This window comes from Coregonus lavaretus, assembly GCF_964263955.1.
Source record: "Coregonus lavaretus genome assembly, chromosome: 18".
NCBI lineage: Eukaryota > Metazoa > Chordata > Actinopteri > Salmoniformes > Salmonidae > Coregonus > Coregonus lavaretus.
This window is the reverse complement of record NC_140005.1, coordinates 28,830,499-28,856,725: the sequence shown is the minus strand read 5'-3', so window position 1 is coordinate 28,856,725 and position 26,227 is coordinate 28,830,499. Positions and strand designations below refer to the sequence as shown.

At 44.7% G+C, this 26,227-nt stretch overlaps 1 protein-coding gene across 2 annotated transcripts; it reads left to right on the top strand.

Annotated features, from left to right (window-relative positions):
- The first annotated feature begins 213 nt into the window (after positions 1–213).
- LOC311145442 (bone morphogenetic protein 4-like) lies at positions 214–12,542 on the top strand. 2 transcript variants are annotated; one of them, XM_084181680.1, is made up of 4 exons: positions 214–478; positions 5,236–5,358; positions 7,638–8,002; positions 11,547–12,542. In XM_084181680.1, the coding sequence occupies exons 3-4, from the start codon at positions 7,645–7,647 to the stop codon at positions 12,410–12,412; spliced, it is 1,224 nt and encodes a 407-aa protein (XP_084037806.1). In that variant the 5' UTR covers positions 214–478; positions 5,236–5,358; positions 7,638–7,644; the 3' UTR covers positions 12,413–12,542. The 2 variants fall into 2 exon arrangements, with proteins under 2 accessions (XP_084037806.1, XP_084037805.1); XM_084181679.1 differs by lacking the exon at positions 214–478 and having other exon boundaries at positions 5,226–5,358.
- The last annotated feature ends 13,685 nt before the right edge of the window (positions 12,543–26,227 follow it).

Genomic DNA, 26,227 nt, shown 5'->3' with positions numbered 1-26,227 from the left:
CATTATTATAGGCCGAAACAAATTGCGCACAATGTGTTTCTCTTCGAGAGAGGGGAGGGGGTTTATCTAAGGTGTTTGAAACAGCGGGATGGGGGTGGGGGCGGAGGGGGTAGGAGGAGGCATGAAGGCTAAATAGGGCGGACACATAAAAACGGCAATGGGCAATAGATGCATGATCAGTTGGAGAGTACGCCTGTCCGCGCAGTGTTCCGCCCTCATGAACTTCTGGAGATAGGAACCCCGCTGCAAACCTAGGCTGCTTCATACCGCTTCGGTCTCCGGCCATCTTCTCGCCTCTTGTTTTTTAGAGGGTCGTTAAGGAATTAATGATCCGAAGGCACCACCGTACCTCTCCATCAATTAATTCGGCGTTTACAGTACATGCTTTACACCTGGACTTCCATTGCGTGTGGAGAGCTCGCACTTTCTTTTGTCATATTTACTTTTCTCGAGGATACTACCTGTACCCCTACTGATGGTAAGCCCCGCTCAACTTCATATCTGTGGCATGTTCGAATGCGATTAAATTGACATAACAATATAGCCTATAAAATTACGGTCAACTCTATCCACGTAGCCTACAAGATTAGCCTACAAAGTTGCAGTAGAAGGCTCAGATGGGCTACATTTATATTTTGTTATAAATAAATGTAAATGATTGAAATAGCATAATTGAGAATATTAGCCTATCAACACAGTCTCATGTTCGTGATACTGAACATTAAATGTATCCCATTGCATTTAATCCGATTACTGGAGATACTTCATTAAAATAATTTGACCCGAAGTGAAATACATTGATTACCGTATATCCTGACGCACGCTAGGACAATGGTGCCAGAACGTGTTAAACAGTGAACAACGAATAAGGTCATTTTCTGCTAAAGAATGTTACGAAGACTTACTTTTGGAGTTTTTAACTGTTGCAACTTGCATAAATAGATTATGATGTTGTTGTTGTTTTTTTTATAAATTGGCACTGGGTTAGACACCTGCACGAACAGTATTGTGCGCGTATTTCCTATTTGGTAACCGTTTGGAATGGCTACACTCACGTTTTCATCAAAACATTTATCTCCAGGTTGTTACTGATTTGTCAGATTTTGGACTTAGTCCATATATAGGCCTATAGTCGAAGCCTACTTTCATTGATTAGACACCCCTGGACAAAGAGACACTGGTCTTCCATGCGTAAATTTAGCTATGCTACACAGTTCAATTAGGCTATTTTAGATTTCTCAAATGCCAAAGCCTATTTGTTAAATTTTTTAATGATAATTTCGATACCCAATTGTGATTTAAGAACAAATGCCTGGATTTAAAAACGTAATGGAAACAACAATCTCCAACGTGTTATGAGAATAAATAATGTAGGACCATTGTTTATCTCTACCGCTACTACAAACAAATGGCTTACATACACAAATGAATCAAGATCCATGTAGCCTATCGAATTTAGACGTTTGTGTAGAAAATCTCATTAATACAATGAGGGACAGTAGGTTTACCGTAAATATTTACAGGCCTACGGACTCAATCTGGCCTCCTGCAGCCATTTACACTAGCCTATTCCAAATTGTTAAATCATTACATTACTCATTTGTTTGAATTGATGACTAATGACTCCAACAGAATTCCACAGTTTACAGCAAGTTCATTCTAAGAGAGCATTTGGGCATGAAGCTGACAGTAAGAGTAAACGTATCTGTTCTTAATTTTGCTTGCTAAGTACAAACAGACCGATGCTTAGGCCTATAATTTAGAAAGAAGAACAAGAAACAGCAAAGGGGAAAAAAGGGATGAAAACATATTTTTTTATCATTAGCGGTTATAGTTTTATCATTCAACAATAACTACGAACCTGCATTGGCGCATGCTTCAATAACTTTGCTTTCACATCAAACTGTTGCTTGGCCCTGAAGATATGGCCATTCACTTTTATTATAACTTCAATTGGGAAAAACACTAAATAATGTATAATTAACTGATAAGAAGGTTAAAATATAAAATACGAGTTTGACAGATAATAGATCAACTGATAATTATTGACTATGTTTGGAGACATAACTGGAAACATCCATTTGTAGTCTTAGAACTGTCTTCAAAAGCATGTTGCTGCTGTTCCTGTACACTACTTATTGTCAGAAATAAGTAGAGCTATCATGCTTTACCTTTAACCAAGTATATGCCTACCCATAGAGTGTACCTTGCTTTTTTTAAATGAATACAAAATGTCCACTGTATGAAAAAGAAACATGGAATATGAATGCTTCTGTGAACTTAATACCCCCCCCCCCCCATCCCTGTCAAATTCCTCAGGAAACACATCTAAAGGGCCATGTGCATAGTCTGATCACATTATCTCTGGTTAGAGAGAGGGAGGGAGAGAAAAAGAGGGAGGGGAGAGAGGTTGGGGGGGGGGGGGGGGGGGGGCACAGAGAGAATGAGGGAGAGGAGTCAAATAAAGGCCTAGGGAGGAGGACTAGCCCAAACCAGAGGAAGCAAACTGCCCAGGCCTAATTGCACCCTGGGCTACAGTACATTCATTGCAAAATGTGGCGCTGTCTCTCGTTTAGTCCAAAACTCAGACTTTGAATTTTACACTTTCTCCCTAACTGTCCCTCTCCCCTACTTTAGGCCTGCCTCACAGCTGGTGAGCTGAATAACCCCAAACAATAAAAGTGTTCAAACATATTGTTATTTATCCTTTTAGACACCCTCTTATACAGCGGTTATTACAATATAAGAGCAGAATGAGGAAGAAATGTGATGAGCATCATTGTTGGTTACATCCCTATATGTTCTTTAGAACAGCTACCACAGTCATTTTATTTTACATTTGACTCATTTAGCAGACACTCTTATCCAGAGTGACTTACATGAGCAATTGGGGTTAAGTGTCTTGCTCAGGGGCACATCAACAGATTTTTCACCTAGTCGGCTCAGGGATTGGAACCAGCAACCTTTCAGTTACTGGCCCAACGCCCTTAACCGCTAGGCTACCTGCCGTAGGTCATCAACATACTTGGTGAATCCATCAACTTAATAAGTGGCTCTGTAATATAAGTTCTGTAGTCACTGTTTTGTTTTTAGCGGTCTGATTCGCTGTAATCATGGGAGAGGCCACTCGGCACAATGAGCGTTTGTTGTCAGAGATGCACACACACGTTATCCCTCCACCCCATGGGTAATAGAGCTGATCATTTTCAGAACCCTACTGCCTCTTCGCCATGGTTCTCACGGACTGGTAGACACACACACACACACCAGTCAGTACTCACACAACACAGGACCTTGTGTCACGACCAAGAACACAAGGTCACACAAAGGTCAATGTCTAATTTTGTTACAAAAAAAGTTTAAAGATTTCCTTGATTACATGTACAGTGAGCCATGGAGGGAAAAAAGATAAACACTGAGATATGAACCCAGACACACACACACACACACACACACACAGTGAGTGTACACATAATGTTCTTGTTAATGTGCATCTTTGCTGTTGTAATGCTTGGTCCAGTTCCAGTAGAATGGGCTCCAAACCGATGACGAAATGCTCACGGAGTTGCTCTCACCCATTGAGTTGAAGCGTCTGCTCTGTGGCACTGTTGTTTTCCCAGGCCCTATTTTACAAACACTCGTTAATTTTATTAGTGTGATTCAGTAATGTGTGTTTAAGCAAGAGATTCATTAAGGCCAAGTCCCTCTTGTTGTGATGTCATAGATCCACAGAATGGGCGTAAACCATCTACAGGACAGAACACTGTGTATAGAGGGATTGGAGAGAATTGTCTCAGTTCTAGAACTGCTTTGCTGTGACAGTCTGGTGTGAATTGTATTGGATAACAAGATTCTTGTTGTTAATATACTGCAGTGGTGAATTCTTGTGAAGTCTGGCTGGTCTGGAAAAACAAGGTTCTATTCAATTCAATAGATCTTTATCGTCCCCGAAGGGCTACTTGTGTGCAGCGTAAAAATACATGTACATAAAAACATTCACACAGCCAATTATGCTTTTGATCAGGTTTGAAAACAAACCTCCAGGTGCAACAGACTCATATCACACAGGTTTGAGACTACAGTATAGAAATGCAGTGATCTTCTTTGAGACAGGTCCTCTGTAGCTCAGCTGGTAGAGCACGGCGCTTGTAACGCCAAGGTAGTGGGTTCGATCCCTGGGACCACACGTACACAAAAAAAATTATGCACGCATGACTGTAAGTCGCTTTGGATAAAAGCGTCTGCTAAATGCCATATTATATTATTATAAAGATAGTGTGTAAGTACATACAGTATGTCTAACTTACACTATAGTAGGCAGGACAGGAGGACAGCATATAGAAAAGCATTAGTACTTGTCTGAGTCCATGGTGGTTGGCCTTGGGCCTATTGATGCCAATGTGGTCAAATAGCAGAGCAGTAGGCCTGTCATCAGCGGCTCCACAGATCTCAGTGCAACTGAAGGAAGGAGGGTGGGAGGACGTGGGGTGGGGTGGGGGGGAGAAGAGGGTCTCTTCTTGATGGGTGCACTTAGATGGGTGTTCACACAGGTCGGGGGGTTGCTCTTTAAGTTTCTAGATCAAGCGGTTTTGGCCTCCTTTGTTGAGGCCATTGGGATGCAGATTAATCCACTACTAATCAATACAGAGCAATCATGAACCATCTGATAGCTGGCCTTAATGAGGAGGGAGGACAAGAGAGGGTCCATCTACTCTGCCTGTCTGTTTTGCATAGACACGGCAGTGTTTATGTAAATGTATGCTCTCTACAATGACTTGGTCCTACTACCTCAACGAAAAAGCAAGACAATTTTGTTTTTCAATTGACAGACGAATTGCTTATGAAGTGTAGATGGATGTTGTGGCTTGATCTCTTGAAAAATATGTCTGCTAAAGTCTGAAGATTTTGGAGTAAAACATTTGAAAATAATATTGTTACATTAAATGTTTTTGCTGTTTAATTTTCTGTCCTATTTAATGTGTGGTGTCTGAAAAGGCATCAAACTTCTGTGAACTGCTCTTAGTCGGTTTCCCTGCTCTGACTTGCCAGTTACAGAAAAGAGAACATTAGCGTAACCTTTTACCCCACTTGTCTATGTGAAAATCCTTAAAGAGAGACTGGGTTACACACACACTCACACATACAAACATGTTAAGTCAAAGCCAGAAGTATTTTCCTCTACGCTGGCTAGACTACAATGACTACAATGTCCTTTTTCTCTTCTGTGAATTTCAGGAACAGGGTCACTCCAACGCTCTCAAGCAGCCCCCCAGCACCACATAACATTTCCTTGAGGAACGCGTCCATTGCTGGCTCCCAACAAACATGGACTGTTTTCCCATGCTTTATTTTCTGTCGGTAAGTGGACCACGCTAATTCAATTTATGCCATGTGACACCATTGCCACAGCTTTCTGCATTTCTCCCTTAACTTTTCTCAGAACATTGATTTGAGGTTGGTCATATTTTAATGTTAAATAACTCGATGGCACTACTGAAAAGGGAAAGCGTCTAGTCTGACTTTTACAGAGAAAATGTTGGTGGAATGTGCGGCACATGGTCCTTTCATTGACTCCTTGGTCGGGTCAGACTTATGAGGGACTCGGCTACTTAACGAGTTAAGAATTTGCTTTGACCCCAGGGCTGTTTCTCCTATGTGTCTAATCATAGTGGAGGAGAGAGAGAGAGAGAGAGGGTAAAAAGAATGGCCCCAAGATTCCATTCAAAAATCTGTGTTTTTAAACCAGCTGTTTACTCTTGGAGGATGTCGCCAGAGATAAACTGCATAGGGAGGATATCTGATCGGAGGCCATTTCACTGTAAACAAGCCAGACAGGTCAATTATAACCAATTAGAGGACATTTACAGTGAGAACATTAGTGAAGGGTCCTACAGGGTGGAGGTTATGTTAGAAAAATAAGGAGATATAGGAAGGGTAGACAAATGTTGAATGTCACATAACAGAGGTCTCTCTCTTTCTTTCTATTCACTCTCTCTCACACACTTCCTGTCTTCTTTTAAACACCCTACCTCTACCAACCACGTACTGTGGCTTGCGAAATTATTCACCCCCCTTGGCATTTTTCCTATTTTGTTGCCTTACAACCTGGAATTAAAATGGATTTTTGGGGGGTTTGTATCATTTGATTTACACAACATGCCTACCCCCCCCAAAGTCAATACTTTGTAGAGCCACCTTTTGCAGCAATTACAGCTGCAAGTCTCTTGGGGTATGTCTCTATGAGCTTGGAACATCTAGCCACTGGGATTTTTGCCCATTCTTCAAGGCAAAACTGCTCCAGCTCCTTCAAGTTGAATGGGTTCCACTGGTGTACAGCAATCTTTAAGTCATACCACTGATTCTCAATTGGATTGATGTCTGGGCTTTGACTAGGCCATTCCAAGACATTTAAATGTTTCCCCTTAAACCACTCAAGTGTTGCTTTAGCAGTATGCTTAGGGTCATTGTCCTGCTGGAAGGTGAACCTCCATCCCAGTCTCAAATATCTGGAAGACTGAAACAGGTTTCCCTCAAGAATTTCCATGTATTTAGCGCTATCCATCATTCCTTCAATTCTGACCAGTTTCTCAGTCCCTGCCGATGAAAAACATCCCCACAGCATGATGCTGCTACCACCATGCTTCACTGTGGGGTTGGTGTTCTCGGGGTGATAAGAGGTGTTGGGTTTGCGCCAGACATAGCATTTTCCTTGATGGCCAAAAAGCTCAATTTTAGTCTCATCTGAACAGAGTACCTTCTTCCATATGTTTGGGGAGTCTCCCACATGCCTGTTGGCAAACACCAAACATGTTTGCTTATTTTCTTCTTTAAGCAATGGCTTTTTTCTGGCCACTCTTCTGTAAAGCCCAGCTCTGTGGAGTGTACCGCTTAAAGAGGTCCTATGGACAGATACTCCAATCTTTGCAGCTCCTTCAGGGTTATCTTTGGTGTCTTTGTTGCCTCTCTGATTAATGCCCTCCTTGCCTGGTCCGTGAGTTTTGGTGGGCGGCCCTCTCTTGGCAGGTTTGTTGTGGTGCCATATTCTTTCCATTTTGTAATAATGGATTTAATGGTGCTCCGTGGGATGTTCAAAGTTTCAGATATTTTTTTATAACCCAACCCTGATCTGTACTTCTCCACAACTTTGTCCCTGACCTGTTTGGAGAGCTCCTTGGTCTTCATGGTGCCGCTTGCTTGGTGGTGTCCCTTGCTTAGTGGTGTTGCAGACTCTGGGGCCTTTCAGAACAGGTGTATATATACTGAGATCATGTGACAGATCATGTGACACTTAGATTGCACACAGGTGGACTTTATTTAACTAATTATGTGACTTCTGAAGGTAATTGGTTGCACCAGATCTTATTTAGGGGCTCCAAGGCAAAGGGCGTGAATACATATGCACGCACCACTTTTTCGTTATTTATTTTTTATAATATTTTAATAAGTTAAATAATAAGTTATTTTTTTCATTTCACTTCACCAATTTGGACTATTTTGTGTATGTCCATTACATGAAATCCAAATAAAAATCCATTTAAATTACAGGTTGTAATGCAACAAAATAGGAAAAACACCAAGGGGGATGAATACTTTTGCAAGGCACTGTATTTATTTTAGCTCTGTCTTTGCCTTCCCAGAGACATCATGATTCCTGGTAATCGAATGCTGATGGTCATTTTATTATGCCAAGTCCTGCTGGGAGAGAGCATCCATGCTAGTCTGATACCTGAGGAAGGGAAGAAGAAAGCCCCGGGCCTGCAGAGTCGGACGGCTGGTCAGAGCCATGAACTGCTGCGGGACTTTGAGGCCACGCTGCTGCACATGTTTGGGCTGCAGAGGCGACCGCGGCCCAGCCGCTCGGCCACCGTGCCACGCTACATGCTGGACCTCTACCGACTGCAGTCGGGTGAGGCCGAGGAGGCCGGTGCTCATGACGCCGCCTTCGAGTACCCCGAGAGGTCGGCTAGCCGCGCCAACACCGTGAGGGGCTTCCACCACGAAGGTAAAGAGAGAGCGAGTGAGTGGGTAAATGTCTGTCTGTCTGTACAGAGGACCACATTGGTAATAACTGTTGTGCAATACCTTAATGCCTTATCCTCAGACCCAGGGCTATGCCCCAAATCTAATCAATATATTGATCAGAAAGAGAGATATGCATGGATTATGAGTACATGTGGATATCCAGAGGTGATATAACCTTCTCTCTGGTAAGTATGGGAAAAGTGCATATTTCATGGAGCGTACAGTTACAGTGCATGTCTATAACATATGCCCCATTATAGAATCCATGTACAGAGCTCTATATAGAAAATATACAGTAAGTCAAGGTAATTGGCCAACCAGCACCTGAAACAGCAAATGGTTTGGAATGAAGCACTGCCTTCCCTAAAAAAAATATTGAACCATTTTTATTTTCTGGACATCAACAGTCCATCCCCATTTAATAACATTCCAATAGTGATGGCAGCAACACATATCTCCCACCACGTATTTTATTAGCCTGGGTGTGGACCCGTAAGCAAAGAATCCCCATCTCTCATCAAAAACAATAATGGGAAAATGCTACATTTCCTACACCACTTAAACATAAATATAAGACATCCCCTCCCACCTTCAACATAAACTATGAAATCTAAGGATGTGGTCACAAAATGGTGGCCAAAGAGGGGGCAAGAATTCAGTCAGACAATTTCCCCTCCTCCTGAGAGAATCTGCGGTCCGACAAAGCCAGCTGCGTGTTTGGTTAGCAGCTCAAGGAAAAGCATACCTTAATATTATTGAGTTACACTTCTCACCCCACCCAGCACAAGGGCTTAAAAAAGCCTTTGGCCAGCAGTAGTGTGCCTCTCTCTCTCATGTCTCCAGTTAAGATGGAGCTAGGGCCCTTTAAGAGGGACCTTCCTCAACAAGCAATTATCTTTAACGCTACTCTGCAGCCTTCTAAATAAAGTCCCTCCTGCCAACAATGTGGGCACTGGGAGCAGAGCAGACAGACTGTAGAACTCTGCAGAGCTGGAGTGCAGACTCTCTAACTTAACTTTTAACGATAAGAAAATATCATACAATTCCACGTCAATTCACAATGCAGAATAATGGTCCTATTACGTACTGTATGTATGACTGCTAGGCCCAGGCAATTAAGTTATATCTACCACAATTATATGCCCGTGAAAGCGCCTCGGCTACAGCATGTTTGTTTCTCTGTAAGGGTACACTACTGCTTTTTAAATGCAGACACGAAATCCTCTCTGAAGTGGGACTAACGTCCATCACTATGCGACCAGAACTGTCAATCAAATAATCTCGCGCTGCCTGCTCGCAGACCACTCTCTCTTAAAAAAGTACTTTAAAGTTTGTTAAATACCGTGACTTACCAAGACATTTAGTAGAAATAAAACACATCTTCTGCTAGTAATCGACTCCTAAGCTTCAGTATTTTTGGAACGGGGGAGACTGATTAGTTGCCGTACTTCCGGGAACACAAACACTCACATTTTTCATAGAGAGCTAGCAAAGGACAGAGAGAGAGGGGAGGGGCACAATATAGGCAGGTCGGCCACCAGGCAGATGGAGTCAGAACCGTGCACTAGCCCTATCTATCGGCAATCCAAAGCTGTATCTCGCAAATGAAATGCTATATTTGGACATTTCTTGGCTTGCGATGTCTCGCAACTTCAGTAAAGCAGGGCCTATCATCAATGAATAGGCTAGGATATTCTACACACAACAGACCGAAGACTGAACACACTCTTGCATCATTAGCGAAGAGAAAGAGCAGGTGAGCCACCTGCACTGTGATTAAAATTTTGTTGAGGATTTTTCTTATTTATTTTTTTTAAGTTAAAGATCCCAGTTTCATTTTAACGTTTAAATGTTCACACCCCTACATGGTAGTCCTTGGTTATCCATAGTTTGTGTAAGAGAGATACGTTAGCATGGATGCTAAATGTATACTGAGAACTATACAAGATGTAAGTGTAATATGGATAGCCCAGTCAGAAATAACCGTTTTATAACAGAGAGGTAAACATGTAGGCTATTTATGTGCAGTAAGAACCTTCCCATAACATATGTGGCTAAAGTATGTGCTCTAAATCAGATATTTGTCTTGTGTAATCCAGAGATCATACACAGTGTGACAGTAGTGTATTATAGTGGATGGAGGGCTGGACGAACAGGCAGAGCTGAAGGGCTGAAGAAGAACATGTCTTCCCTCGGGGGAGTAGGGATTAGTCAGCCTTAATGGGGCCTGTCTAACACACTGTCTAACACCGCACAGCACAGAACCAAGGCCATTCAGGAACAAGGAGGCTCAGCTGCCTGTCTATGATGCAATGTGTGTGTGTGTGTGTGTGTGTGTGCTGTCTTGAAGATCTGTTTCTACTGCTCTCTTTGGGTGTTTTGTTTCCCACTGTCAAGCTATGCTAATAACATGCTTGGAGCCTTTTTTTGAGCGGGATAAATAAGATCAAACTAAGTTGTTTGTTTTAAATTCCATTATATAACGCTTCAATTTAGTCCATTTTTTAGGATCACTACAAGGTAATAAGATTCTTAGTCAAGACACCAAGTTCAAGTTTACAATGACAGAGCTATGGAAGGAAAACTATGTGAAAAGAGAAACATGTTAGTGTCACGTTGGGAAAAACTGTACAGGGACAAATGAGGTTAAAGATGCAATTACCCACTGAATACTCCAGGAATTCAAACAATTGTAAAAAAAAAACCCAGTGTTTTTCAGGCCTCCACTTAGTCTTAGCTGCCTAGCTGCTCCACCACCAAAGGATTGTCTGTGGGAATCCGTAATGATTATTCATGATGAAAATGATAAATGTCCCCAGTTAACAAACTGCAGAGCCAATCAAAAAACACAGCAGGTTTTAATAATGAGAACCACCTGGGTAAGATTAAGGCCTGGGTGTGAAATAACAGGGCCAGATTGAGCAGAAAAATAGTAGACACAACATTCCTTTCCCAACAATGGTGATCTTGCCAGAAATCTGCAGACTGTGCAAGGAATAGCTACCCTCTACTATGTTTATACTGTAGCTGCGGTACGTTAATCACCACCCTCTAAGTAATGCATGTTTCAGCAAAGTGCTCAGAGAAAGGCATTGTGGGAAGTCCTGGAAGATCCTTATGGATAGGTAAGGAAGTATAGACAATGTATATTTGTACGCTCAGTCCCCGGAGGCTATCTCAAGCGAACTTGGACATTATTTTGTGTCAATTAAAGCATGTTACACTGAAGATTGACAGAAAGGGAACTGATTTAAACAACCGACGGTGTAATTGTTTTGGAGGGAACAAGTGAATAGTAACAAGAGGGAAGGGAAGGGAATATCTTACCAAATTTTTCATGCAAGGTCCTTCATTTGAGAGCTCACAGAGGTCAACAGTTTGTTCCCATTGAACTGGAATCTGAAGTTCAAGGATGAACTCTTAAATCAAACCTATACAGGCTTTCATTAGAGTCAAGATGGCAGCCTGTACAGACTCCCTTGGTAAAAGTGCTGACATTGACTCTGTCCGGTTTTCTTTCTCAGAACACATGGAGCGGGTTCATCCGGGCGAGCTTCAGACGAAGAACGGCGAGGCCGTCCCGCTGCGCTTCCTCTTCAACCTCAGCAGCATACCAGAGGACGAGCTGCTCTCGTCGGCCGAGCTGCGTCTGTTCCGGCAGCAGATCGACGAGGCCATTTCGGGAAGCGGGGGGGACAAGGAGGGGCTCCACCGGATAAACGTGTACGAGGTGCTGAAGCCCCCGCGGGCCGGGCAGCTAATCACGCGGCTCTTGGACACGCGGCTGGTTCGCCATAACGCCTCGCGCTGGGAGAGCTTCGACGTGAGCCCCGCCTTGCTGCGTTGGACACGGGAGCGCCTACCCAACCACGGGCTGGCTGTGGAGGTCCAGCACCTCAACCAGACACCGCGCCACCAGGGCCGCCACGTGCGCATCAGCCGCTCACTGCACCAGGAGCCCGGAGAGGACTGGGAGCAGCTACGCCCCCTGTTGGTCACCTTCGGCCACGACGGCAAGGGCCACCCGTTGACGCGCCGGGCCAAGCGCAGCCCAAAGCAGCGGGGGCGTAAGCGCAACCGCAACTGCCGCCGTCACGCGCTCTACGTGGACTTCAGTGATGTAGGCTGGAATGACTGGATAGTGGCGCCCCCAGGGTACCAGGCATACTACTGCCATGGGGAGTGCCCCTTCCCCCTGGCAGACCACCTGAACTCTACCAACCACGCCATCGTGCAGACGTTGGTGAACTCGGTGAACACCAACATTCCCAAGGCCTGCTGCGTGCCCACGGAGCTCAGTGCCATCTCCATGCTCTACCTGGACGAACACGACAAGGTAGTCCTAAAAAACTACCAGGAAATGGTAGTGGAAGGGTGCGGCTGCCGCTAACACTGACTATGGGCAACTTAAGGCAGGCAGCACAGACGCTAAGAAAAGACCCCACTTTACTCCCAAAAATCTTCACTTGGACCTTTATTTATAACTTTTATGTTGCAATGTATGTTTGTCAAATATTTTGGTTTCCTTGACAATATGATCATATATTTTGACAATATATATATATATATTTATATCTACATATAAAAAAATAAAAGTGAGTCCTTATTTTAAACATAAATAAAAAGCTGTACAACTTTTCATAATGTATATTAGATTGTATAAGGTTTTTAAAATGAGAAAATAGTATAAAAAAAATAAAAAATAACAAAGTTTATTTACTGGTAATATTTATTGCTTTTATATTATATACATTTAAAAATTAAAAGATAAATTGCCTTCCAATATTACATTTGAGCAGATCATAAGAAGCACCAATTGTGTACTTAAATTAGAGCACTGTGTGAAATTATCACAACACTGATTTGTTATGAATCAGTTGAAGTAATCAGAAATGTGCATTGATTTTAATTCACCTCTTTACATTGATCTTTAAACCAATTATTTTATTAGATAAATCCCTTGAGTAAGAATTAGATTATTTTATAGAATTGTACAAATCTATCAGATAATATGGGTTGGGAAAAATGAAAAGTTGACAGCAAAGGTCCATGACTGTTTTATATGAGTTTGTATTTAACATGTTTGGGTCTGATACTTTTGAAAATGTACTCAAGTAATTGTTGCAATTCATTATAACAGAGGAATCTTTCTGATGCTCTGTCTCTCCCAAATAAAATAATGTTCGGTTTCATATCTGGCATTATCCAACTTGGAGTGATTCACACTTGATTTTAGTAATTTCTCTACATAGCTGTGAGATGAAGATCACTTTTAGCCATTTATAAGCATAAAGAATAATGCAACAGTTGGAGACCACATAGGCCTAGGCATGGGATACTTGGGGATAGGCTACAATATGCTCAAATTTCACTTTTATGTCAATTAGTTTAACATGTGCGGTGGTTAGACACTCGCTAATCCAATTGCCGTCTGGGCGGATAGTTGAAATTGATTGTTGGAGACAGTTGAGAAGTGATCCAATTGTTTCCGACGGTTTAGCGTTGGGGGCACGACTGTGGCCGATGCGTCATACACTGACACATGGCGATACCCGTTCTCTGAAGAATCAAAGGTTAGACCATCTGTCTCCTGCCTTTGTCTTCGACGGCTCATGCCGACAGAATAAAGACGCCTGTCTCCAACTTGTGCCCCATTAGACAATGCACTTCTACATCACTTATTTACAATCGGACGACTGCGCCAAATTATGTGATAACGTTAGGAGAGGGGAGTCTTTTGAACTTTTCAGGACGTTACACTGTATGTAGCATTCACCCCATGTCCCTGCATGAGCTTAGTATAGGCTAGGGGACATGTCGTAAGATAAATACATTTGGCATTATTTGAAAAATAATATTTTGCCAACTTAGCTTGGAAATGTTTAATGCCTGCATGCTTGGAAAGAGTAGAAGGCATACATTTTTTCCCCAATGCCCAACAGACTCAGAAAAAGCAATGCCTCCAATTCGAGACAAAATGCATCACCACGGGTGTCACTCAAACCCAAACTAGCCTTTTTGCCATGGTTGAGGTCAGCCGGTTGTTTCTGAAGGGTTTGACCTAAAAAAAAATATGATGATTTTCAATGAACCTCCCAATTGCTAAAGTAACGTAAATTAATGTGCCAATATTTTTGGTTTACTCAATTATCATTTAAAATCATAGGTTGGCTGGTGGAATTATATGGTCGACTTGTCTATATTGCAATGGAATGTGTATGGCATGGTTTTGCTGGTGTTATTTAGTCATTCCATGATTTCTGCTCACCTCAGAGAAGTTTACCACAGTCAACCTCGGGCTCTTGGACGGCTGTTGGGCTTGCCTTTGATGCCAGCATATCAGGCATAGCCTCTTCAAAAAGAGAGAGGCTGAAAATAAAATAATTTCCCTTTGAAGTGGCTGAAGGCAGAGGGGAGTTCTTCTTTTTAGCAGCTTGACAGCGCAATTACACACATTTCAACTGATCTCCTGAGTTTAGATAACATCAGCAAGTTGTGGTAATTGTCTGCCTGGTCATTATCCCACCTACACTGTTAAAATGAAGTGCTTTGTAAAACCAAAACTTGTGGCAACTGAGCTGCCACCAACTTGAAGGAGACGAAACCTGAACTTTGTTGGATTATTGAAACACATCATCCTGAGATGTTTCGAAACATTACATTGTGTGCTGTAACACCACTAAATCAAGTATAATGCAACACCTTGCTAGGGACTGGGAGCACTAACAGAAAAGGTTGAAAACCCCGTTTCGGTTATTGAAGTCCTGTTTAGTGCAGAATTAGATACCTTCTCTTTTGGTGTTGGTTCTTCTCTCTAAAGCTTCTAAACACCATTACGATGTTTTGAATCTTGTCTAGTGCAGAATTAGATCCCCTTTTCTGAAGTGTCTTAACGTATAACATTGTTTTATGTATTTGATAAGTTGCCATTTTATATAATTTTGGCAGGCATTGTCAGACAGTTTTCAAACCACCAGCACTAACTGGCAGGTGAACTGTAAGAATTCAGGATTCTACCCATACCTCTTCCATTGGTTATCATAAATGTGGGAATTGTATGCTGTCCTCATTGAATGTCAATTTGCCTGACGGTTTTGATATCCGTTCATCATGATCCATTACACGTCATGGCACAACAAGCTTAATACTAATATATAAATATACTTTCTGTCTTCAAACATGCATATATTGTGTGAAAAAAATCATAAAGTCCAATTTTGGGGAATCACCCACAATCCTCTAAAAACAGAGTCACTTGGAAAGATAGGAAATGCAAGGTAATTAAAACCAAAGACTTCCAATTAGTTCAATCACTCAATTTTCTCTCTCTTTGGTTATCCTCATGAAAGATACTTAAATCTTGAGCAACATATTCAGTTGGATTTATTCTTACATTATTTTGGTCAAATTGAATTAACAAATCTTTTAAACAACTTGCATACACTTTTTAAAAATATATTTTGACACTTAATTGAGACAGTTCTGAAATGACAGAGGGGATACAGATAGGTGGGAGAAACAGATTGAAGGGTTGGAGAGGGGCATTTAAACCCAGTCTTCGGTGGGGAGAGGGGTGATTAAGCCGGGTGCGTTACCGCTAGACCACAGGCTCTGCACCACTTGCATTCATTTTGATTAAGTATATGTTGTTGTTGTTGTTGTTGTTTTTTTGTCCATTTCAATTCAACCGATAATAATTTCTTACAGTGTGGCTGTGTGGTTGAGTGGGTAAAATTCCAACGAAATGTACCATCTTACTGCCCCTCCTGTTTCCAATCTGTCTAAATAAAGCATTGAAAATATTAAGGTGGAATACCACAAAAAATATTCTCCATAGTCCCTTATCATCAATCAATATTTAGACTATGAACCATTTACATTTATAAACCATTGATTGTATGAGAACATTATTTTTGTGTTTTGATGCTGCCTTTTACATGCACTGAAACCCAAAAAAGTGTTTTCACAACACTCTTAAAAACACCGAAATTCAGGTTGAAGAACCACTTTGGGTGTTTCAGAGTACTTAATTTCTGTTTTAAAACACCTTCTGTGTATTAAAACACTTACATTGGGTTTCACATGAGGTTGGTGGCACCTTAAGTGGGGAGGACGGGCTCATGGTAATGGCTGGAGCGGAATCAGTTCAAACACCAGAGCTCAGCTTAGGTGCACTACTTTTTATGGTTTCATTACAAAATCATGGTATTTTGAGACTTTCTATTTTTACAGTGTATAGCCTACCTTCCACAAAGACTACGCATGTTTATTAAAATGGCAGGAAAGCAACGTTTATGTAATGAGCCAATAGTCTATAACCTACCATTAACTTAAAAGCCAATGTAGGACCTTCAAAGTCAGCTGTGGAGGGGAGGGGGTATTCTAATGGAATATTGGGAAATTATTTTAAGATTACACATCAGTTGTAATGGTTGTGCATACGTTCTAATGCGGACAATATATTACTTTTCACTTTTTCTGGGTTGGATTTACAAAATTAATATTTATCTTAGAGAACAGATTCCTATGGGGTGCTTTGTCATTCATTCTGACGTGATGTGCCAGTGTCATGCGAGAGGCCATTCTCACGCAATTGCAGGTGAGTCATTACACGCTGAGTCTGTTGACAAGGGACAACTAATTTCCTGGTTGACCTCTTCAAAAAGCTTTTTATTCGGATGTTCTGCAGTAAAAGTTTAGCATTTATAGACAATAAACTGTCCTTCAAGAACATGGAAAGATGATCTCACTTTGCTTGGCCTTACTGGGTGCTCCATATCCTTATCATTCCAATCTCTTCCTCGAAGATAATTGCATCTCTATAAATCAGAGATTAGCAGGTTAGACATTTAGAGAACACATAGGCCTATTAGTCTAGCTTTCCTGGAAGACACGGTTTATATTGCTGACAAGCCCTCTGCAGTAGCCTCTCTTTTTAAATAGTTATAACAGGTAGGCTACTAGGCTAATGGGAATATGTTGTAGTATTCTTTAAGCCCTATAACAATATTCAGCCTACACATGACCTAACAAAATAATATGATCATCACTGAAATGTATCCAGGGCAGCAGACCACCAAGGAAGACATTCCTATTCTGAACCCTGGGCTATAGCTACAGCTTTCTGTTTAGTTTATATTGCTTTGGGGCAGTTAACACTGCATTTAACAGCTGATAAAGAAGAAGGCTAGCCTTTTGTTTGTGGACCGAATACATGTAGGGCCCACCAATGTGCTTATGGACAGAGAGCTTATGGACAAAGCTCTCTCTCTCTCTCTCTCTCTCTCTCTCTCTCTCTCTCTCTCTCTCTCTCTCTCTCTCTCTCTCTCTCTCTCTCTCTCAAGTTCTCTGGCAGAACTTGTGTACCTGGCCTGGCTGGACTTAAGTTATTCGATTGGTTTGAAAGCAGTCGTTTCAGATAAAAGGAGGGTGTGTTCCTACGCTAGAATGAGATCTTAAAAGCCCCTGTTGTTAGAAGGGGGCGTCGCCCTGTCGCCCGGCTCCAACCTGTTCCATGGTGCATCTTCGCCCTGCATCACGCCACTCCCCATCTACCAGGGATTGGGTGGGGGTGCAGGAGGATTGGGTGAGGGTGGAGGAGGATTGGGTGGGGAGTGATGAGAGCTGATGTCAGTGCAGCTGGAGGTCAGGGCCTCTTGTTTCACTCTCCCACTCATGGAATGGTACACACACACACACACACATACACACACACACACACACCGAGCTGAGGGGGTTGAAATACTAGATCATGGCCGTTGCCCATCTGTAGGGGTTATCTGTGTCACACACTACCCCTCACCCCTGCCTGTACCTCATCTCCACTTATCATACACACCTCTGCTCTGACACATGGTACCAGGACAGGCCCTTGTACACTGAGGGGATGAGACTGTCATCAGGGGAATAAACTGGCCTCAGGGTCATCGGCAACGCACACGCTCTCAGAGGAGTGGAAAAAGTTGGCGCTTACCCCTTGGCACTTATGGATGTAAAGGGAGGAGTGGATGGGTGGAATGACTTTTTGAGGTTCACACACAGGTGAATTTGTCATGGGCAGAAGTTCAGGAGACATTCACTGGTAACTCTGCTGTCAATGGTTACTGTAACGAAAAGAGAAATACAATTCCCATTTTCTTTGTTCTGTAGCGTAAATACCCTGTTATTTTCTCAACTTGTCGATCAGATATTCCACCTTAACAACTGTTCCGAAACACAGCACGGGGGAATAACACACACAGTGATTAAAACCCACCAGGTCTTAACGACAGGCTTCTCACTAATACACACTGAGAGGGGGATTGCAGTGGGAATTTCCACTTGGTGAAGAAACAACCGACAGGTTTTGAAATTGAAAGTGCCGGTGTCGCTGTGTGGATGGAATGCCTCTTTTGTTGGGTGAGTCTGCAGTCTAATTTTCGGCAGAGCAGGGTGTCCCTACGCTAGGCCTTTCTTCCCCGGCCCCGGCCCTATGCAATTTCATTAGATATGCCTAATGAAAAGATGGCCGCTGGACAGCCCAGAACCCCAACTGTCTCCTGGTCTGTAGTTAAGGCAGTGGCCCAGATCCCATCTCCCCTCTACCTCTACTCCTTCTGGAACAGGTGTGCTTCTACCTTAACTGTCTAAGCATCTTTTACTTGGGTTCTTCAACTCAAGATCACGGATAGGTGACAATATTGCTTTTACCTATAAACTCGTTTGAAAATCTGTGATCATGAAGGAAAGGAGATGAGGGTGGTAGACTCAGGTTTTGCCACCTCTCTTCCTTCAGTATCCCTGTAGCAGGAAGTTTACCAAAAGCTATGTTGCACTATAAGTATCACTCAGCGCAAAGTGGGTCCATTGATGCCCTAGCTAACTGTTGCAAAGTGGTCTGTTGGCTTGCGAAAGTATTCACCCCCTTGGCATTTTTCCTATTTTGTTGCCATACAACCTGGAATTAAAATTGATTTTTGGGGGGTTTGTATCATTTGATTTACACAACAAGCCTACCACTTTGAAGATGCAAAAAACTTTTGTTTGGTGAAACAAACAAGAAATAAGACAAAAAAACAGAAGACTTGAGCGTGCATAACTATTCACCCCCCCCCCCCCCCCCCAAGGTCAATACTTTGTAGAGCCACCTTTTTCAGCAATTACATTTGCAAGTCTCTTGGGGTATGTCTCTATAAGCATGGCACATCTAGGATTTTTGCCCACTCTTCAAGGCAAATCTGCTCCAGCTCCTTCAAGTTGGATGGGGTCCGCTGGTGTACAGCAATCTTTAAGTCATACCACAGATTCTCAATTTGATTGAGGTCTGGGCTCTGACTAGGCCATTCCAAGACATTTAAATGTTTCCCCTCAAACCACTCGAGTGTTCCTTTAGCAGTATGCTTAGAGTTATTGTCCTGCTGGAAGGTGTACCTCCGTCCCAGTCTCAAATCTCTGGAAGACTGAAACAAGTTTCCCTCAAGAATTTCCCTGTATTTAGCGGCATCCATCATTCCTTCAATTCTGACCAGTTTCCCAGTCCCTGCCGATGAAAAACATCCCCACAGCATGGTGGTGGCAGCATCATGCTGTGGGGATGGTGTTCTCGGGGTGATGAGAGGTGTTGGGTCTGCGCCAGACATAGCGTTTTCCTTGATGGCCAAAAAGCTCAATTTTAGTCTCATCTGACCAAAGTACCTTCTTCCATATGTTTGGGGGGTCTCCCACATGCCTTTTGGTGAACACCAAACGTGTTTGCTTATTTTCTTATTTAAGCAATGGCGTTTTTCTGGCCACACTTCCGTAAAGCCCAGCTCTGGGGAGTGTACTGCTTAAAGAGGTCCTATGGACAGATACTCCAATCTCCGCAGTGGAGCTTTGCAGCTCCTTCAGGGTTATCTTTGGTGTCTTTGTTGCCTCTGATTAATGCCCTCCTTGCCTGGTCCGTGAGTTTTGGTGGGTGGCCCTCTCTTGGCAGGTTTGTTGTGGTGCCATATTCTTTCCATTTTGTAATAATGGATTTAATGGTGCTCCGTGGGATGTTCAAAGTTTCAGATATTTTTTTATAACCCAACCCTGATCTGTACTTCTCCACAACTTTGTCCCTGACCTGTTTGGAGAGCTCCTTGGTCTTCATGGTGCCGCTTGCTTGGTGGTGCCCCTTGCTTAGTGGTGTTGCAGACTCTGGGGCCTTTCATAACAGGTGTACTGTATATATACCGAGATCATGTGACAGATCATGTGACACTTAGATTGCACACAGGTGGACTTTATTTAACTAATTATGTGACTTCTGAAGGTAATTGGTTGCACCAGATCTTATTTAGGGTTTTCATAGCAAAGGGGTTGAATACATATGCACGCACCATTTTTCCGTTATTTATTTTTTTATAATTTTTTGAAATAAGTTATTTTTTTCATTCCACTTCACCAATTTCAACTATTTTGTGTGTCTCAATTACATGAAATCCAAATAAAATCAATTTAAATTACAGGTTGTAATGCAACAAAATAGGAAAAACGCCAACGGGGATGAATACTTTTGCAAGGCACTGTAAAGAGGCAAAGCAGCTCACAAAGCTGAAGGGCTCTACCCCATCTGCCACCACCCACTTCAACGGACTAATCCACCTTTCAGACAGAGGTCAGGTTCATAGTCAGACATGCAACCTCGTCCACTGATAGAATAGTGTTTACATCGGAGCAGTTTCTCTTTTTGTATTAGGTTACCAGACCTTTCTCATTCAGATCGCGTAAACATAGAGAAACAGAGCTAGGTTCTGAGCTACAAGTCGACCGAGGGCGGCCTGCCTGCGTTGGACCTGAGTGTTTATTTGATAACAGACTCCCTCTATGTTGGTACGTAGAGCCTTTGTGTGGCCCCTCAGAGGCAGTTGGATTGTGCCCGGGGTTTTTGCGGGCTACAGTTTGAAAGCAACAACGTGAAACCGGAGCTGTAAATGTGACCTTAGGCAATTAGGCTAACAATAGTCCCGTTTTTTCTTCCACCTCTTTTGTGCTGCTAAACACTATTTAATAAGGGGGGAAATACGAGGAGAAACGTTTGCATTTTTTTGATCAGTAGAGAAAATAAACACACATGTAATGGATGAAATCAGCCATACTTGTAGTTTTTGGGATGTAATCATGGATGGGCACAGCATATGTCGGCAAAGAGTTTTTGGGCTGTGCCCAAAGGTCGTTTTTGGGCTGTGCACTCCTTTGAGTTGTCTCACCTTGCTTTTTTTAAAGTGGGGGCAGTTGGAAGTTGAGGGGGGGACATGAGGTTAATGGAAACAATTTTGGCGGAGTGCAGTCAACCCTTTCCCATGTTTACAGACTTACATAGAGGGGTAGCTAGAGGGGGGAGAGGGAGGGAAAGAAGGAGGGAGGGAGAGGCAGGGAGAGACCGGCACCTCCCCACCTTCCTTCCTTCCTCCCTCCCTCCCTCCCTTTCGCTGCCGTATTCTTCCCTGAATGGAGTGTGTCCACCGGATCTGCCTGGGATGAAATGTCATATCTCAGACTGATCCTTATCTCTTAATCGCTTCCTTTGTCTCCCATTATTCCCCAGACCCTCCCTTGCTTCCCTCCACAGACCAAGGCCTTTGATGTGTCAGACACGGTTAGGGACGCTGGGGGTGGGGGGTGTGGTGGTCTGGCTCTTCTCTAAACTGAACTAAATGAGAGCTGCAGGAGTTATCAAGATGCACCGGTAGAGAACACTATTTGAAGAGGGCTGGTGTGTTACAGAGGATGTTGCAGTGTTTCCAGAGTGGTTTTAAAGTGTGTGTGTGTGTGTGTGTGTGTGTGTGTGTGTGTGTGTGTGTGTGTGTGTGTGTGTGTGTGTGTGTGTGTGTGTGTGTGTGTGTGTGTGTGTGTGTGTGTGTGTGTGTGTGTGTGTGTGTGTGTGTGTGTGTGTGTGTGTGTGTGTGTGTGTGTGTGTGTGTGTGTGTGTGTGTGTGTGTGTGTGTGTGTGTGTGTATGCATGCGTGTATGTTTGTGTGTGTTTAAAATGAACAACCGGCCCGTAGGGCTGAACTGAGCTGATGGTGGGTTGGCCTCATTTTCCATCTCTATAGGCCACAAACAGATATTTTTTGTGGTGTCAGAGCCAGCCAAATATGATACAAATGTCAGGAATTCTACACAGAGAGAGGGGAAAATGGATGAAAAATACACAATAAGAGAACAAAAGAATTATCTGGCCTGGTTTGTGAAATGCAGCTGGACTGAAGATGGGGGGTACTAAGAGGTGAGAGTAGAGAGAGGTCAGATTGTGCAGTTCTGCAGTTGCACAATATGGTAGGAAAGAAAGAAAGAAAGAAAGAAAGAAAGAAAGAAAGAAAGAAAGAAAGAAAGAAAGAAAGAAAGAAAGAAAGAAAGAAAGAAAGAAAGAAAGAAAGAAAGAAATAAAGAAAGAAAGAAGACAGGAATAGTTAGAATGGAAAAGGAGGAGTGAAGAACAGGGGGTGGAGAAGGGATAAGGGACGGAATAGAAATGGCAATGACAAGGGAGAGAAGAGATGTGGAGAGAGGTGGAGAGAGGTGGAGAGAGGAAGGAGAGAGTTGGAGAGAGGTGGAGAGAGGTGGAGAGATGAAGGAGAGAGGTGAAGAGAGGTGGAGAGAGGAAGGAGAGAGGTGGAGAGAGGTGGAGAGAGGAAGGAGAGAGGTGGAGAGAGGAAGGAGAGAGGTGGAGAGAGGTGGAGAGAGGTGAAGAGAGGTGGAAATCCCGCAACAGGGAGGGATCAGGGACATCCCTCACCGGGACCCAGCACCGCTCCTCCGGACCATACCCCTCCCACTCCACGAGGTACTGAAGGCCCCCCAGCCGACGCCTCGAATCCAGGATGGAACGGACGGAGTACGCCGGGGCCCCCTCGATGTCCAGAGGGGGCGGAGGGACCTCCCACACCTCAGACTCCTGGAGCGGACCTGCCACCACCGGCCTGAGGAGAGACACATGAAACGAGGGGTTAATACGGTAATCAGGAGGGAGTAGTAACCTATACGTAACCTTGTTTATTCTCCTCAGGACTTTGAACGGCCAAACAAACCGCGGGCTCAGCTTCCGGCATGGCAGGCGGAGGGGCAGATTCCGGGTCGAGAGCCAGACCCGATCACCCGGTACAAAGACCGGGGCCTCACTACGGTGGCGGTCAGCATTGGCTTTCTGGCGACGCACGGCGCACTGGAGGTGGACGTGGGCAGCGTTCCATGTCTCCTCCACGCGCAGAAACCAGTCGTCCACCGCAGGAGCTTCAGTCTAGCTCTGATGCCAAGGTGCCAGAACCGGCTGATACCCTAAGACATATTGAAAGGGAGTTAGGTTAGTGGAGGAGTGGCGGAGAGAGTTCTGGGCATATTCGGCCCATGGCAAGAACACCGACCACTCCCCCGGCCGGTCCTGGCAGTAGGACTGCAGGAACCTACCCACGTCCTGATTTACCCATTCCACCTGCCCATTAGACTCGGGGTAAAACCCAGAGGTCAGGCTGATCGAGACCCCCAGACGTTCCATGAACGCCTTCCAGACCCTGGATGTAAACCATGGCCGTTGTGGAACTGGTAAGGGATGTAACTTACCCGCTGGGAGGTGCCTAGGTGCCTTACTCTGGGCGCACACCGAGCAGGATGAGACATACACCCTCACGTCCTTAGCCAAGGTAGGCCACTGTACAGTCGATACCTGGGTGACCAAAGGAGGGGGACGTGTTTGCCCAATAGATCAGACGATCACAGACAAGAGACAGCACGTACCGCAGCCCAGCTGGGCACTGAGGTGGAGATGGCTCTGTGCATAACGCCCGCTCTATGTCCGCGTCCACCGTCCACACTACCGGCGCCACAATGCAGGAGGCCGGGGGTATGGGGGTGTTGTCTATGGGCCTCTCCTCTGTGTCGTACAGCCGTGACAGTGCGTCTGCCTTCACGTTCTTAGTACCTGGTATGTATGACAACGAATCAAACCAGGTGAAGAACAAGGCCCACCTGGCCTGGCGAGGGTTCAGCCCCCTTGCTCTCCGGATGTACTCCAGGTTACGGTGGTCAGTTCAGATGAGGAAAGGGTGTTTCGCCCCCTCGAGCCAGTGCCTCCACGCAGTCAGGGCTCTGACAACAGCCAACAGCCCCCGATCACCAACGTCGTAGTTCTGCTCTGCCGAGCTGAGCTAATTAGAGAAGAAGGCAGAGGGGTGGAGCTTGGGTGGCGTGCCCAAGCGTTGAGATAGGACAGCGCCTATCCCTACCTCGGACGCATCCACCTCCACTACGAACGGTAATGATGGATCGGGATGGACCAGTACCGGGGCTGAGGTGAACAGAGCCCTCAGGTTACTGAAAGCCCTGTCAGCCTCAGCAGATCTTCGGAGCCGGGACAGACCACCCTTCAACAGAGAGGTGATGGGAGCTGCGACCTTGCCAAAGCCCCGGATAAACCTCTTAAAATAATTGGCAAAACCAATAAAGCGCTGCACCCCCTTTACCGTGGTTGAAGTCGGCCAATTACGCACGGCTGAAATGTGGTCTCCCTCCATCTCCACACCTGAGGTGGTGATGTGGTATCCGAGGAAGGAGACGGACTGCTGGAAGAACAGACACTTTTCTGCCTTGGCATAAAGGTCATGTTCCAACAGTCGGCCCAGCACTCTACCTACCAGGGACACATGCTCGGCGCGTGTAGCGGAATACACCAGAATGTCATCGATGTAGACCACCACACCGCGACGAAGCATGTCCCGAAACACCTCGTTCACAAAGGACTGGAAGATGGATGGAGCATTCATCAACCCGTACGGCATCACCATGTATTTATAATGCCCCGTCGTTGTGCTGAATGCTGTCTTCCAATCGTCCCCCTCCCGGACACGCACCAGGTTGTACGCACTCCGGAGATCTAATTTCGTGAAAAAGCACGCCCCTTGCATTGATTCTATAACAGAAGAGATGAGGGGTAGAGGGTAACTTTAGCGAATGGTAGTTTGATTAAGTGCCGGTAATCAATGCAAGGGCGCAGAACTCCGTCCTTCTTCTTCACGAAAAATAAACTAGAGGAGGTGGGCGAAGTGGAGGGACATATGAACCCCTGACGCAGGGATTCGGAGATGTATGTCTCCATAGCCTCCATTTCAGCCTGCGACAGGGGATAGACATGACTCCTGGGAGGCACAGCGTCTAACCGGAGGTTTATTGCGCAATCCCCCACCCGATGAGGTGGTAATTTGGTCGCCTGTGTTTTCGAAAACGCATGCGCCAAGTCGAGGTATTCGGGGGGAATGCGCACGGTGGAGGTAGTGTCTGGACATTCCACCATGGTTGCCCCAACGGAAACAGCTAGACACCTACCCTGACACTCTCGCGACCACCCCGTGAGAACCCTCTGCGGCCATGAAAAGGTGGGGTCGTGTAGTGCGAGCCAGGGAAGACCCAACACAACAGGGAAATCAGGGGACTCAATAATATAAAAGGTGATTTGCTTCCTATGGGTCTCCTGCATAATCATTGTGACTGGTGCGGTAACCTCCCTATCAAAACCTGATCCTAATGGTCGACTGTCAAGTGCTTTGATGGGAAATGGAATGGGTAGGGGAACCAATGTGATACATAACCTATTAGCTAAAGACCTGTCCATAAAGTTCCCAGCTGCGCCTGAATCGACCAGCCCCTTACACTGGGGAACTACCGTGTGCTCAGGGAAGTTGACGTGTATGGTGAAGTGCGCAGCAGAGGGCTCTGAACGAGTGTGGGTTTCCGCTACCTGGGGTGACACGAGAGTGCCTTGCCTGCCGCTTCCAGACCCAGAAGAACGCTGACGACAGCGTGCATCAGAATGTCCTCTCTTGCCACAAGAGTGACACTGGATCTGTCGTCATCCGTTCTCCCGGATCGCTGCACCAGTCAGCTCCATCGGCACGTAATCCAGGTTGCCGGGGGGTGAAACGGGCAGGCCCCTTCCAGGACGTCCTCTGGAAGCCAGCAGGTTGTCCAACCGGATGGCCATGTCCACCAGCTGGTTGAAAGTCAACATGGTATCCCGGCAGGCTAGCTCCCTTCGGACGTCCTCCCGCAGGCTGCACTGGAAGTGGTCGATGAGGGCCCGCTCATTCCACCCGGACCCCGCCGCTAGAGTTCTAAACAGGGCAAAGTCTTGCGCGGTCCTCGTCCCCTGCCTCAGATGGACCAGGCGCTCGCCGGCCTCTCTTCCTTAGGGGGGATGATCGAAGACTGCCCG

Bases quoted from the DNA above. Each gene is read 5' to 3' on its own strand.
- LOC311145442 (XM_084181680.1), top strand. From the start codon at position 7,645: ATGATTCCTGGTAATCGAATGCTGATGGTCATTTTATTATGCCAAGTC. The intron at 8,003-11,546 runs GTAAAGAGAGAG...TTTCTTTCTCAG, and splicing joins GAGGGGCTTCCACCACGAAG to AACACATGGAGCGGGTTCAT.